General features: G+C 46.1%; 1 protein-coding gene across 5 annotated transcripts in view; it reads right to left on the minus strand.

The window, feature by feature from the left end:
* LOC119435914 (enhancer of mRNA-decapping protein 4-like) overlaps positions 1-16344 on the minus strand; it is a 149986-nt gene that overhangs the window by 121586 nt on the left and 12056 nt on the right. For all 5 annotated transcript variants that reach the window (XM_049660879.1, XM_037702609.2, XM_049660881.1 and 2 more), the window contains one exon: positions 14974-15130. In XM_049660879.1, the coding sequence (XP_049516836.1) occupies positions 14974-15130 (157 nt within the window). The remainder of the gene's footprint in view (positions 1-14973; positions 15131-16344) is intronic.

The following is a 16344-nucleotide window of genomic DNA, read 5'->3' on the forward strand; positions in this document are numbered from 1 at the left end:
TTCGAAGCCATTGGCGAGGATTACAAAGTAGGTGTCAGTGCCATTGCTAACAGCCATGAATAGTTTTAATGAAAAACAAGGCAACGAACAGCAAAAAGCTTGGTAGCAATGTCACAGTAGCTAGGCTTAGAGTTGCCACGGTGGAGGCTACGGCTGCCAGCGGATACAACGCTCTTAAATTCTTTACAGTGCTCAAACTGCTGAGCGCCGCCTGACCCCTTTCTGTTGCGCGCCGGGAGGGGCCAAGCACGACAGAGTTAGCACGGCAAGGCGCAGCGTAGCAGCACGTTTTAAGCAGGCAGCCGCTGTGTGTGTAGTCATCGTTTTCTCACATTTGCGCTCGCACTCGCGGTATTTAATATTTCGCCTGCCGAGCCTCTACACACCCATCAAAACAGCACTACGTGGAAGTGTACAAGGCGAACCGAATGCTGTACTTGTCAGTGTGGAAGAGGCATTGAACACTGCTCGAGCAGTCCCATCGCTTGAACAGTGCTAGTTTGAGAAATGAGATTGAGGCTAGGCTGTTAGCAATTACTTCTGGTTTTTCAAGCTCTCTTGAGCGAATGGACATCGAACACAGCTAATTTAGAGGCAGTGTAGACGATGCTGTGACATACTACTTATGTGGATATGTCATACACAAAATGAGCAAAAACACAGTGTGAGTTGTGCCTGCATGACATCAGCTCATCTGTTCCACTCAACGGTTCTGATGCATACTTGACATATCGGAGCTTTAAGGAAGGGAGCCTCAAGCATCCAACAATCAAGATGCTACCAGTTCGTCAGAATTGCAAATGACTCCATATTTTCCCTTGATCACGCAGGTCTCTGCGGTGACCTATTTTGGAAAGTCCTGGACAATCTATATAAGTGCAGTCTTGCTCGGCTGGGTTGCAATGAGCACATGTGTGCGCTCACGTGCCAGATACTGAACTTTTATTGCGATAGCAATTATATGGACACTTCAACCGGATTTCTGCCGTCGGTCGGCGGCGGCGCCGCCGCCACGAGGTTCCGTATAGATAAAATCTTCGCCGCGCGCCGTATGCCCCAGCGGAAGCGTGCGGGGACGCGCGCTATCACGGAGAGGAACGCACTCAATCTCCCACGAGCAAACAAGGAAGCGGAAAGCCAGCGCCGGAGGGAGCAGGGGGGGCACTTCTCTAACAACAACCGCGCTCGTCGCTCGTCCGCACAGTCTCTTATCTCTCCCACGAGGATGCCAGCGCCGGAGGGAGCGGGGGGGGGGGGGGGGGGGGGGGGGGGGACGCACTTCTACTCTGCCAACAACCGCGCTCGGCGCTCGACCCGTCTCTTATCTCCACACTCGACCCATCTCTTATCTCCACACGGCTCTGACCTTTATGCACTGTGCATTCGCCGCTCAGTTTCTGTTGAAGCGATAGACCGCACATACCTTCGCCCGCTGCAGCGTATGGGCTTGCTGCCAGCGTTTTGACAGTCGTCGTCTGCAGTCATTCAGTGTGATCTATTCATGTTTGTTTGTGCGCGCTCACACCATGCTTGTTCATTCAGTTGGTAACAGTCGGGCCACATTTTCCAACGCACGCTACACATTTAATGCTGCCCGGATCGGCAGTGCAGCGCTACAGGTGTGTCCCTTCGCACGCGCTGCCCACGGGAAGCGCTTCTCATCACCGTTTCACACGCGCCTTCTCGTGGTCATCGAGTCTCTCTTCATGTCGGTCTACTTACGCCGCAGCACCTGCTTACTTAATCAGCTCATGTTTACTACAATTTATATTGCTACCAAAGCCGCTCACCTTACATCGTATGACATTGCTGTGTTGCTATCGCATTCATTGCTTCGCCCTTAGGGCGAAACTGTGACATTTTTTCATTGCCACGTGAATGCATTTCTATGCAAGAGATGCAAATCGCCGGCTAGAAACACGAGAGAAAGTAGCCATTGGTAACAAAAAAGCTTGTCTTTTGTAAAAAATTTATAAGCCGTATGCGGCTCCTGTAAGAAAAGCTTTCTAACTCATTGAGAGAAGCAAAGCTCGTCTTATTGCTTTCTCTTTCAGTTACTAGTAACTCTAGCCACAGTCGCTGGATAAAAAGCAGCCGTGCTCTAGCAGATGCAAACGGTGGTCGCAATGAAGGGTGGTTCGTCGCAGCTTTGGACGCAAGTGCTTTCCTCTGTTCAGTTGGCTAAGTCGTGGCCTTTTTCCAACTTCGGAATAGGTCTGTAATAAGCTGCAAATAGATTAGTGATGCGCTGTGCATATTTGGCAATTTCAACTAAAAGAGCGCCACTTACTAGGGAAACAACCAGCGCAGGATGCCGAGCCCGGCCGGGCTAACAGCGGCCGCCGCGCCGCCCGATGAGCGGAAACGAAAAGGGTCCGCGCATCAACGGCCGCCGCAAGGGGAGTTTGACAACTGAAAGGATCTAGTAACATTGAGCGGATCTGGGTGCAGGAGCGCAGGTTTGAGGCGGCGAACGCCGTTTGAATGCCGTTTCAGACCTGCGGTCAAGGCAAAAAGTGTGGAAAATCGGATGGCGAAGGTTTTTTGCGTCCGAAATTTCAGACGTTCTTATGCATTGACTTTATGGGGTACGTGGCAGTGCCGCAAAGGCGCCCGAAAAATCGGTTGTTCACTGGATAACCAAAACAACCAATTATTACAATAGCAATTATATGGACACTCCAGGCGCATTTCTGCCTTCGCTGTCACCGTGAGGTTCCGTATAAAGTCCAAGGGTGATAAAATCGTCGCCACGCGCCGTATGCTGTATGTGCGAGTGAAATGGTTAATCTCACGCACGGAAGAAAGCGGGAAGAAAGCGCGCTGTCTTCCGTCACGCACAAGGCTCCGCGGAGGGGCGGGGGAGTAGGAAGAGAGTCTACTCCAGGCGGCCGCCCGTGCCCCCAAGGGTTGCTGCATCTTAAGTCACCAGAACCAAGTACCGCAACCGCCGAAGCGTGCGCAGGCAACACGGTGCTGTTGTTGCCAGATTTGGTCAAACGCATATCTCGGGCGGAAGCAGCTCAGCTACAGTGCCTAGAATATATACTTACTAGTGTGCCGACCTCAGAGCGTTTCCAATGGGAGACGCTGGCACTGCCGGTGCGGCAACACTCTTTGGGACCGTGCTAACCGAGCGCCGCATCCAGCACGTCTCCTGAGACGCGCGCAATGCACGCGTGTCGAATGCACTTCGGATGCGCGTTCGTAAGCGCAGTCGATTGTGGTGCGTTGTTGCTTTCAAGGTAGTAGCATGTGGTGCCTCCGCATGTCATTGCTGGGTTTCTTTCCCGTGTGCGCGGTTCACACTTGTGTCTGTTCACAGAACCGTGATGTCGTCGCAGAAAATGCGTAAAGACAGCACCTGTTTTGTCTCATATTGTACGAGTGGATACCACTCAAACAACTAGCGGGTCTCATTATGCCATCAGGTGATGAAACAGATTAGTAAATTTATGGTAATTAGGTACAAATTGGTGTGAATTTAGCATTTGTGAACATGGGTCGCATATAACAGTTTACTTTGAAAAAAAAAAGGTTATACTTCTTCCTCGGAAACCACGTATTTATTTATTGGTATTTTTTGAAGAAACACCCGGTATCGTGTAGCCGCAGCGTATTAATAATAACTGTGCATACGATCGTTTGTAAGTGCAACGAAATCATATTCTTTCGATCACGTTTTGCACATCAACCAACGTTCCGCAGTGCGAAACCGGCTGGGACAGCCCCTCGACGTCTCTCACATGTGCGTGCGTTGACTAGAGACGCTGCTCGGTATAGCACGGTCCCTACGGCTGTCGCCGTCTCATGGCCCGCCAGCGAAAGGCATTATTTTCCGTGCCACCACGACACCCACAGTCGGCACACTAGAAGTATATTCTAGACACTGTAGCTCAGGTATGTCACTTCGCTTTCAGGGGTGTGTATTGTCGCAAATCTACACATTTCATCGTCCTTTAGATGAAAGATGACATGGTGCATCTACTATGCGTGTGAAGTACTACAGATAAGTATGATCGCAAGATTTTTACAGGTGTCAAATTGGATGAAGCGTGACCAGCGAAAGGACGGGCGCTCAAAGGCGTTCTTTCGTTTGTTCTCCTTCTTGGTAAGTTTTGTGCTCGTTTGGAAGAAATGCAGAGAGTACACTAAGTTGCTTAACAACATGCATAATTAAGCATTACTTGTGTTTTAAGCATTTTATACTTCTCAGGCCTGCGTGAATCTTGGGTTTGTTTACATTGACTTTTGTACCCTCGAAGCTAACTTGTAGCTATTCGACGCGTTGCGGAACACGCGAGCAGCTTGTCCTCGGGTTTTCTAGGCTTGCTATAGTCAAGAATGGCACGATGGTTGTCTCAGTGGGCCATGTGAAATCTATAAACAAAACTGTATTTCGCTTAGCTAGATACGATATAAATTACATGTACTCGGAAAGTGAAGCATTCAACTGTGCGCCACCCGTTCTAAATGCAAAACGAACCCGATGCTCGCGTATCACAGGATCTTTTAGGCAGACAATGTATCAAGCGCTGCCACGCACAGTTTATCCATCCACGCTTATAAGCGTGGATGTAATCCCTTTCTAACGTGGCTACTTATTTATCCGCACTCGAAATGATTGATACAGATCGACATCCACAAAGATAAATGGTGCCTGACTGCAGTCATAGAAAATGAATGCTAAAACAGTTATCCAGGCCACGTTCTCATTGTTTTAAGCAGTAATAAAAAACAACAAACGAGAAAATATATAATTTAATATTCGACATTGACAGGTCAACAGATCTTTATTGCAGCGGTTTTCTCACTACTTTATTTTATTTCTGACACATCCGCCGACGTTCGGACGCTCTTCGAGCCACATTTTGCTCGGTTCTGCATATTTCTGAGCCTCTTCTCGCTTTTCTTGCGCAAGCAAACCGTAGTCTGCAAAGTAAAACTCCTGAAGAAGCTTCTCGATCGCATTATGGCATTTAGGCAGTTGTACGATGAACTTGAGGATATCGCAACATTGATAAGTGTTGCAATACCATCAAATTCACATGGCGAGAGTGAATTTTTCGTGCTTTACTCAGTGCAGCCAGATAGCACGGCACTTGCTGTCGCTTTTTCCGCTTGGTATAGCGAAAAAGCACTTTCCCGGACTCTCAGCAATTGCTGCACCAGGATTCGCAGCACCCGGGCATTTCCTTTCGTGTTGTTTTAAGTCTACGAAAGTTACATATGCCCTAAATTACCCAAAATGCAAAATCCGACCTCGTCGATGGCTCATACGCGCGGCGTATGCGAGCGATGCCTTTGTCTGCATGTACGCTTTGGTACGGCGTGGACCATCTATGGCGGAAAGTGATTACCTGACGGCAACTGACCAATCGGCCGCGCGGCAGCGAAGAGAAAAGGGCTGCGGTACTTTCCAAGTTCCAGTGACTTTAGCTCTATCTTGAAAACCATCTGCAACGGGGGCACAGTCCGCTGTGCACTGTTTTCGCAGCTTAGTACGCGATGATGCGAGACGCAGCATGAAGGTCGATTCGCTCGCTGTTGCTGCCGCGCTCTCTCACTACAGCGTTTTGACAGCGAGTTTCAGCAGTCATTGAGTGAGATCTGTTCATGCTTGCTTGTCCGCGCGTGACACCATGCTCGTCAATCCACAGAGAGCCGCGGTGCAGATGCACTTTCGCACGCTCCCGCCATTGCGTCATTCTGCCCGCTCCACGCGAGGAATGCTGGGATACGTGGTGGGCAAAAAATAGGAACGGAGATACCTGCGGCTTGAGGGAAGCATTTACCGTCTCAGTTGGCTGCCGAACTTCCAGGCAGCCATACTGTAACAGGTATTTCGTCTCCCGCAAGTGCACTACAGGCGATACGCGTATACATTGAGCGCTATGGAAAAATTAATAGAAATCTGAAAAGACTATTATATCCATCCGGTCCTGCCCTATAAGCAGTTACATTAAGGGGGGACATGGGTTGTGGAGATTATGTCCTGCATCTTATGGCCAATTCTGATGAAAATAATCAGGCTTGCTTAGTTTTTCGTGCTGATTTCAAATATGCAATAATTTTTCTTGTAGGTCCATTTGTTCAGAAGATACACAAATCTGTTGCTCTATTGTTTCCGGAGACAAAGAAAAAAAAACTGCTCAGTAGAAAGTGAATATTATTTCATAGCTAGATACTATAATATGCAATAAATGCAATGCTGCAAAAAAGTTTTCAAATTAAATAATAATTAGCCATTCTGCAGGTGATCAAATTTATTTCCTTGTCCTATGGCTACCACAACAAAAGAAAATTATTAAAATAAAAATATACATATGCAGAAATTTGAAATTCTGCTCTCAGCACTTTGTAATATGCAGATTAGGCTTTCTGCTAAGGAAAGAATTATTGCTCTAGCTGTTCTAGATCATGAGATATCACTCCGACAACCTGGTGAAGTCACCCAAAAACAAGTTTTGAGAAAAGTGAGAAAACATGCAAAACCTTTTTATTTGCAAATTTACAGCTGGAACAGCTCAGTAGGCACCAGACATGTAGTCCTGCTGACTTCCAGCCCCTGCGTGCCGCTTTTTCGGGGACTGGCGCAAGTTTTCTGTTGCTTTGCCCACGTTCAGTTCGGCGTAAAGTTCGCGAATCAACCGCGCGCAGTCGCTCGTCAGATTACGTGCCGCGCGATCGGCCGCGGGTGTCAGCTTCGCCTTCACGTAGCTCTGCCACGGTTTCGTGTGAAGAGCCCGACGGCTGATGTCCATCAACGAGAAAATGTCATTGAACGGGGTCTGTCGGTTGCCCGTTGCCTGCATGGCACGCGTAGCCAAAACGTTCACAGCAAAGGGGTTCATTCGCTCGGCACTATCAACGCGCGGCGAGCTCCACACCGAGTCTCTCCACAGTTTGCTCACATAAAACGCAGCTTCACAGCGAGTTCGTATTCCCGCTCGTCTCGGACGATTTCGAAAGCACCACTGCAGTTTTTGCACGTCGCAAACGTTAATAAAGTGTTCACTGCACTCAAATCCACAATCGTAAACGTAGTCCCATCAGCCGGGCGAAGTGCATCGTCGGTACTGTCACCCACGAACTCGCGTTTCCTCTCCGTCGCTGGAGCGGAAGATAACGCCGATAGATTCTCTTTGGCTTTCGCCGCTTCCTCCTTCAGCTCGGAGGGTTGCCGGTAGATCGTATCTTGCCGCGAGTGAAGGTCGAAGGCTTGGCGGCAGACGGACTCTGAATTGCAGCAGCCGCTGCGGCCGTTAGGCCTACCGTTGCTGCATCGACGATTTGGGCATCAAACGCTGAGGTTGTGGCGTCCTGGTCATTTTGCGGCGTCGAGCAGCGCACTTTGCAGTTTTCGATGAGCGTCCGTCGCACTTTTTTAGCACCAAACTTGTGCCGCGTGCGAAATTTGCGCACCGTTTTCGACAACGCGGCACGCTTTCTCACTGACACTGGGGCAAGATGGCGCGTCTCAATGCGCGTCTCCAAGCGCGCAGCAGACGATGACCCTGCCGTTCCGCCAATTGGGAGGCAAGCTCAAGTCACGTGCGCCAAGTGCCGAATAGGAGAGCGTTTTAGTACCTTTTTTTGGCGCGCAGTTTTTAAGTGGCCAATAGCTGAATGGGGCCCGTTCTGGCGGGAGTTTGAAGGCAAAAAGCGGCTCTTTCAAATGAGACCAAGATGTCCGCGCTAGCACACGTGGAAGAGCAGGCGCGCGTTTCGGAAAATGTGCCGTTTCAGCGTCAGTTTAGCCTGAAATTCAGCTAGTACATGTCGTGTAAGGCATCATTGCGGCTAAAATATTGACATTATCGGTATGAAATTAACAATATAGGTGCAATAATAGCTGTACATTCCAACAATGCAATTTAAAAAAATCGAGTTTTTTCGCGATTTTTGGTCGCCACAACCCGTGTCCCCCCTTAAAGTGGTCTATACTGTAGCATTTTTTTTTTGTCTTATAATGCAATACAATGATGTTTTTATAACGAGTGGTTGAGTACTAATGACAGAATTTAAGAGAGTGCCTTTGTCATCAGGCAAGTACTTGAATGTCCCAAAAGAGTCACTAAGCATGTCTTGCATTTACATTAATTTCTCTATTAATAGGGCTCTGTCCGTGATAATATTGACACCTTAGAGATTCTCGAGCACTAATCTATCACTTCAGCCTGACTTCAATATTTGCCTTTAGTGTCCCTTTAACACATTAAGGGCTGGGTATGGTCACGCATAGGTTTCCAGCTGTTGCCAAGACACTGCTAGCATGGACATGTGTCACCTCCTATCGGCAGCTGCTGAAAGCAAAGCGGTCATTCCAGCAGGGTCGCCACGTGGGAAAAGATGCTTGCTTTGAAGATGCCTATGCGTAAATATGATCGGCGACGTCTAGTATGGCGGTGACTCCTGTCCACATAAAATCGTCGCCACTGGACGAGAACATTGCACAAACATGCATAAATAGATGAAGAACAACTAGCAACAATGCATCTCGCGCACCAGCATTCACGTCACTGCTTTGTGCAATCGCGTGACCAGCTGTGTCTACAAACCTACTATGTCTCTTGTTGCTCTTTCAAATTGAAACTTGGGCTAGTCACTATAAACAAGGCTCTAAATAATTAACCTCAAGCGCTGAAGCAAACAAGGTTTTGTGCCGTGATAACTTGGTCATTGGGTACTTATTACAATAGAAAAGACCAGATCCAAAAGTTTTGTGACAGTGCTCCTTTAATATTCTAGTCTTTACAATGGTAGATTTTCGTAAGGCTGTTACTACTGTGTGCCTTTTCTCGTTATTTGTACGTGGAACAACTCCTTTCAGACAAAGATGTGAGCATGCGTACACAGAAAATGTCCGTGAGCTGTTCCAACCACGGCAGTTGGTTCTGACTGCATCGTTCTTGTCGGCAGTGCTGATAAAATAACTTGGAAATTATTTTCTGATAACTTATTGCACAAATTAAAATGTAACCCCGTATGCATGGAGAAAAATGTTGCCAATAACTGAGCAATCGCTCATCTGCTATTTGATTCCCGGTGCAGAAATAAACCTCGCAGTGCCCTACATTATTCCACATTTGACTTTGCTGCTATGTAAAATGAAATTTACTAGATTATGTCAGTCATACTTGCATAGAGAGGATGCAGCCCTGACTTGCATGCTTATTGATGTTCCAACATTCTGTGATATTTTGTGCTAGTGGTGCCACGGTAACACTGTTTGCTGCAGGCACGCTGCTAGACTGGCAGCCATTGCCTTCTGTCACTTGGCTACAGGGCTGGCAGTTGAGCTTGTTGTGCTCGCCTCGTGAATAGGTGCGCATGACGGACAGTCCTAAACATGGGCACTCCTTATGCAGCTGAGGCAGATGAAGCTTGCAGTCTCATGCCACACCTTCAAATTTTTGTCACAATTCTTGCAGTTCCAGACAGAGACACAGTTTGAGTGTTTGCTTTCATAAGTGTACGATTTTTAAATGGTGACATTTTGCAAGAACACACACGCGCTGTCCATCAGAGACGTGCATCGCAGGTAGTGACGCGATCGGCCCTTTTCCAGACGAGTCCCACAGCTTTGAGGACCAAGCACAACGTAATTGCACCTTCTTATCCTAATGAGTTGCTTTCATAACTTTGGTGTGATAACAGTGTGTGCTTCTTGCAAGCACGACGACGCAATATAATTGCAATTGATTCCGTTCGTGTATGAATTTTGCTTAAACATTGCACACAATGAGCTAGCTTACACTGGTTAAAAGAACCCTGAAACAATTCTGACGATCTTGCACAAACACACTGAGTAATTAAGGAAGGTCCTTTTGATCATCAAGTGACATTTAATGGGACCTCAAAATTATTTTGATAATTTTGTGAAAACGTACTGAGTTGTTAGGGTAGCTCCTTTTGATCATTAAGAGACGGATTTAAGCACTCCACATAATGTGTGAATAATTTATTACACGGTTTTAAAAACTTGCATCACTACCGATTGTAGCAGCACCGCTCCCCTGAGTTTTCAGCTGCCCCCTCCCAATTGAGTTAGCCCAACTGACGTCAGTTGGGCAAGCTATCCGACTGGCTACCCAGGTTGTGTCATCGATAACTTTTTTTCTAACTTTATGGTAAACTTTATGGTTTTTCGCGATATCGCTGAAATGCTGTTGCCTGGCATGCTCGTCTCGTTTGTGCATAGCATCCAGAGTGATCATGCCTGCTCAAAAACATGGATCATCTTGCGCAAGGTCATGATTGCTCTAATCACACTTGATGCATCACTGACAGCATCCTAAATAAGAGAGGGGGGAGGGGGGGGGGGGAATATTCTCAACTCGACTCTTAGCTCATCGCTGCTGCGCAAGGCCAAAACGAAGTGGCAACAAGCATGTGCATTCGAGCAGTGATCACAAGAAAGAAGGGGAAAGTAAGTGAGGAGTGCGACACCACTAAAAGTATACTAAAAGCACAATTTATCTTGGATATTCAGGCGGGCTAGTTGGTTCATAGCTTTTAGATGTTTATAACGGCGCGAAAAAACGAGGACACATGAAAGAAACACACACGACACCACGAGTGCAGTGCATTTACGAAAGCTTTCCTTCCCTAGTGAGCTTAGCACCAGTGTGATCGTTCACGGTTGAAAAAGCGAGCGCAAGCGACACTGCTGACACTTGTCTGTGTGTTCTTGTATGTTACGTGATTCAGCGCCTTTTCCACTAGCAAGTATGTTATACCAACTCGCTCCAACATCAACTTTAGCAAGGTATCTACATTAAAGGGACCCTGGAACGCAATTTTGTACATAATCAGTCGTTAGGGTAGGTATTTCTGATCATTAAGGTGGGAGGCCACACTCAAAAAAAAAAAAAAAATTTTAATTCGGCAGCCAGGAATATAATAATTTTTTGTCCGATTAAGCACGTCTTAAGTAACATATTTCACTATTTAAAGTGTAAAAAAGAGTTCAAATTTTTTCAGGGAGTCAGTTCTAATAAAGAAATGTGCTAAATTTGGTAGTCCAGCAATGATAAGTAACTACTGAAATGAGGAATTGAGGAAAGCTTTGGCATATGTGTAGCTAAATGTATGCCCTATGAAATGAACCAGGATAAACATAATGTGATAGACACTAAAAAAGAAATCCTCCAAAAACTAAACAAAATTCGAAAAATGACCAGTTTTGGTCACATTTATTTGCAAAATGGGCTCTAAAGTCATAACTATTGCATCAGTGTTTTTCATCGTGGTTCATTTCACACATCTGTATGTGAGGAATGAGTATGCAAAATTCAAATTCAAAATATTCATATAAAAAAAAGTTATCACCGTTTGCGTAACATGAGGTGAAGCAAAATCTTGTTTTGAGAAAAACATAAATAAAGAGTTCAAACCATGTGAAACATGTGAAAAACAACACATAGAGGCCTAAAATGCACCAAGTTCGTAGGTGGGGCCCTCGTGAGATGCAGTAGAGTCTCCTTTTGTTCGTGCTGCTGCTCGCCTTTTCTTCCTAGCCCATTTTGTCTCGTCAGTTGATTTGCGTAGAGCCCTCTGCATGCGCTGGTGGTCTCTGGCATTGCAAGCTCTTGTCGTGTAGTACCCTGGTTCAATGCCAGCCTGCCTCAGTATGTCCAGGGTGCTTATGCTACCATTATTAAAATGTGCAACAGCGTCATGTAAGGCAAACCGTATTGTAGGCAAGCTGACATACACCTCCTTGGGAGCCCGCTGCCATATAAGTCCATTGAAGCATTCATTTGCATTTTGTGTCTTGCCATGCAGACACTTTGATAAAAGTTCATCCGAGCAGAGATCGCTGTACACAGCTTTTAGTCTGCTCAGCACATCATTCGGAAGTCCTCCTTTGTGGACGTACTTCCCTTGGCCGAGGGATTCGACCTTTTTGTAGCCGCACCAGCTGTTCGGTCCTACTGGGCACAGGCCGTGTCTTGGTTGCGCATCTGTAGAGCTGCAGTGGAAGAGGCTGGCCAGGGTGGCTTGTTTCATCTCGAAGCCACACACAGCACACACAACTGCACAGGTAGAGCAAATCCCTTGATGAGAGCGTTCTTCCAGCTTCAGTGATGAATTCTTGCATTCAGGGCATGCTAGCACTGAAAAAACTGAACAAAGGATATCAAAGTCAACTATCCTTTTCCCTTGGAGAGCAGGATCTGGCAACAGAGCTTCGTAGCTTTTCTCGATGTTCCCAAGCTTCTTGGCACTTGCTGAAACGCCCGCGTCCACTAGCTCAGGAGACAGACGCTTCGTCGTGTGTTGGTTCCCGGTAAACTTACGTTTGCGTCTTCTGTGCACTCTGACCTTTGCCATACTACTTAAAAAGTGGTCTAAGTGGTCTACTTTTTATGCCTTCACAACTGCGAGCGTTGCAAAAACGCAATTTGCAATTTAAACAGCAGCTAAGCGACGCCTGACCAAGGTAAACAACAAACGTTCTTCGAGCGTCAGGATCCCGCTTGTGGCCGTTCTTATAGAGATTTTAGAAGAATAGTAAATGCATAACCAAGCATAAGAATACCATTTAATAATACAATTTAGTTTCGGTTTCGCAATACGAGGGTACGGGTTCAAAAACTCCCTATAACGCTCAAGCTAATCGTGATAGGAACATACTGTTTTTTGCAATAGGTAGTTAAATGTTTGGGGGATCTTAAAATATAAAAAACAAAAAAATCTAATATATGCAAAAAAATGACTTTTGAGTGTGGCCTCCCACCTTAAGTGACACATTTAAGCGCTCCTTGTAAAGCGTGTAATTTATTATGTTTTAAAAATTCGCATAGCTACTAATTGCAGCAGCACCGCTCGTATGAGTTTTTCAGCTGCCCCACCACCACCTGCGTAGCAGGCATGCGTGACATCAGTTGGGCGAGCTATCCTACTGGCTGCCCACGTTGTGTCAACAATTTTTTCAACATTACGGTGAACAAATGTTCACAATGGTTAGAATTTGATTAATTTGTTTCTATAAAGAAAAATACCCATGACAATTTATCACTACGCTCTAGCACTTACAGAACACAGCAAGCATAGTCTGTGTTACAACGTGCTCCGTGTTGACGCAAGCTGTGCAGTCAGTGTTGGTCGCAAAGTTTCTCTTTTCCCGAGCACCATGGATCACCATTGTTACGTTGTGGGATGCAAATCTAGTGATTGGCGACATCTCACTGCGACAGCACATCAAGCTGTCGGTATCCGATCAGTGCCAGCATCTACAAGTTTGCGCCCATCACTTCACGCCAGAGGATTACTACCACAATAGAGAGTTTTAGCGTGTCTGGTATTTGGGTAAACGCAAGTGCAAACGTGAACAGCCTGCACGGTGCAGCCACCTGGTGGCACAGAGCTCAGCCAGACCACCACAGAGCTAATATAGCAGTAACCAAGTAGAGCTCCATGTCGGGCTAGTTGGATGACATGCATGGTATAAATTTTTTAACTGCGCTAACTCACACTGACAAGGACGAGGCGCGCACGTCTTGTCTGCCTCGTCCTTGTCAGTGTGAGTTAGCGCAGTTAAAAAATTTATACCATGCAGTAACCAAGTGTACTCTACTTTGATGCTGGTGTAAATTTTCACTAGGTGCATAATGATGAACTCACTATCTTTTTTAAATGTATAAAATGTTTTACACTTGGTTACAGCAATATTAGGTACGTTCGATTCGCCTGCAACACTGTGAACCAGTTCAAGGCTGTTCACGAGAAGTTTCAGAAATTGTGCGGCTCGATTTCTGCCGTGCAGGCACTGCGCGACACTCGAAACGAATGCCAAGGTGCAGATGCAGTGCAGGCGTTATGTTAAGTCCGACTAAAGTGCACGAAACGCGTAAGTTTGAGAGGTCCTCAACTACCGGTATGATCAGTTTCTTGGGCGTAAATACACACCACACTTGCGTAGATACATCAGACATGCGTAAGTGGCGTTTTAATGCCGCCGCACCCGTGTGCTGCGTCTGCTGCGCTGCTGCTTCGCACCTGTACGCCTGCACCAAGTCGGCACCAACAGTGGAGTGCAGCAAAATCGTGAACCAGCCCTGCACCTTTCCCTGCACCTTCTGAAACGAACGGCTCGGTTCAGAGGGCGCCATTGCTGTACTGCTGAAACAAACTGCACAGTGCAGCACCTCGTGAACTGGTTCAGGTGGTACAGACGAATCGAACGTACCCACTAGCTCTGTGTTTCGCTGGATAAGCTCTGCACCACCAGGTGGCTGCACAGTGCAGGCCGCCCACGTTTACACTAAAGCCCCTTTATCACAGAGGTAGTAGTACGGAGGGGCTTTAGCTTACGCCTCTGCCCATCTATCAAATCATCCAGCATGCCTGCAGTTACCAAAATACTGCAGGCACTCGCCGTTGCGACAGAACGCTCACGACACACACTGCTTGGATAGCTCTCACGGGGGATTGACGGCCAGGTGGCTAGCGGTGAGGTTAGAGGCTTCGACCGCTGGCTCCAAGACAACGGGAAGTAGACACCATGTCACATCCTGACGCAGAGCCAGTGAAGGCAGAGCTTAGCCCCGATCACTCAACGAACGAGTTGAGCAGAAAAAGCATGGTTAGCAAGGAAAGTAACTTGTAATCGTACGTAGCTCTTTTAATATGAGACGCTTCACTTTAATTGTGGATAGAATGTTTTACTGTAGCTGTACCCTATGCATCTACAAAATTTGTCCAAACTGTTTCAGGGACCCTTTAAACGGCCCGAAATGAGAGAGCACGATGTAAACAGTACTTTGCAAACATATACTATGCGCTCATACTGTAAATCCACTATGAAAGCGTCATGGTTTCGTCAGCAATGTGGCTTCCAAGATTGAAGTACCTTGGAGGCCACGCAAATGAAATTGCCAAGGAGTAGTGGTGGGCTAGATACGAATGGCTACAAGCAGGTGACGGCAGCCAGGAGAGTGACGAAAAATGAAAACATCTGCTCACATGTGCTGCTGCTGTTGAGTATCTGGCGGTTGTTGTTCCTTAGAAGAACGAAAAATGGACTCTAGGAGGTTTCCAGCCGACGCCATACCGTCTGAAGGATCCCCATAGCCTCCAACAGCTCCTTCCAGACTGCCGTTGGCCGCCATAGCAGCATCCGCTGCACAGTGCAGTAACAAAATTTCGTGTGTAAGCACTAAGCAGTACTGTCAGTCACTCCAACAGCTGTTCCCTACAATACTACCTGAATCAAGCAGAAGAGCTAGTTCAAGAATGCAAACATTCTTAAAGAAAAAAGAAAAAGAAAGTATTCATTCAAAGGGAATTCAGAATAAAACTGACAATCTAGGAGAGCTTGTGCTTTGTGACTGCAATTACAATTTCATCACCAAGTAACACCATTGGATGTAAAGGTGTCTAACCAAGCCCATTTTATTTTGAAATGACAAGCACAAGAAAGTGTATGCACAATCTATTTACACAAGATTTCTTCTTTTTTTTTTTTTTTAACCTGTCAGTGAAACTAGGAGCACTCTCAATGACGACTTTTATGATGCTCCCAATTTCAATACCATTTTGCAGCTCAAGGCTTTCAATCGTTTGAGAGCACACTTTTTTTAAGCATGCTCAGGAGACTGATAAATAAAACATGTTCTTGCTTATAGCCTGGGGACTTTGCCAAATGGAATACCTGAGCCTCTGTTAGTATGTTAGCTGTTAGCATGTTCTGTCCTTTGAAGGCACAGTAAAAAATTGGCCACTTCAAAGTGCAACAAAAAAACCTTCACAATACAATATCTGGCAGTCAGAAAGAGCCTCAAAGTTATTTAAATAAATTGTACCACACTCCATGTACTCGTGAAACCTTTAATATGTAGCTCGACCACCCCAAAAAATGCACTCTAAGCCAATTTCGATCAGCTAGACAAAAGAAATCTGTACAGGTGTGTGAATATATGAAACTTCCAAATGAGTTGAATATTTTTTTCAATAGTTTTCAAGTACGCCACATTGTGATATGTGCACAATCAAACATAAAACTGAAGCACAAATGTGATAAAATTCATATCCGCCATAGTGGACATAAAGAATTAAGAGTTACTCAGTATAGAGCACATTGTATCGCACGAGAGGCCAGACTTTTCGAACTAAACCATTCAAAATCATTATGCACTAAAATTTCACTTAAATATGGGATCTGGCAGTGGGTATCGTCTAATATACAGGGTGTTTCAGCGAACACTTTCAAAATTTATTTAAGGTTGCCTGTGGCAGATAGCCCAATTCTAGTTAATGAGCTGGTCTACTCGAAGAGGCGGACATTACTTCACAAAAGATTGAAATGCATAATCGACTAATTAACAAAAATTCACT

The sequence above is a fragment of the Dermacentor silvarum genome, chromosome 1 (assembly GCF_013339745.2).
Source record: "Dermacentor silvarum isolate Dsil-2018 chromosome 1, BIME_Dsil_1.4, whole genome shotgun sequence".
NCBI lineage: Eukaryota > Metazoa > Arthropoda > Arachnida > Ixodida > Ixodidae > Dermacentor > Dermacentor silvarum.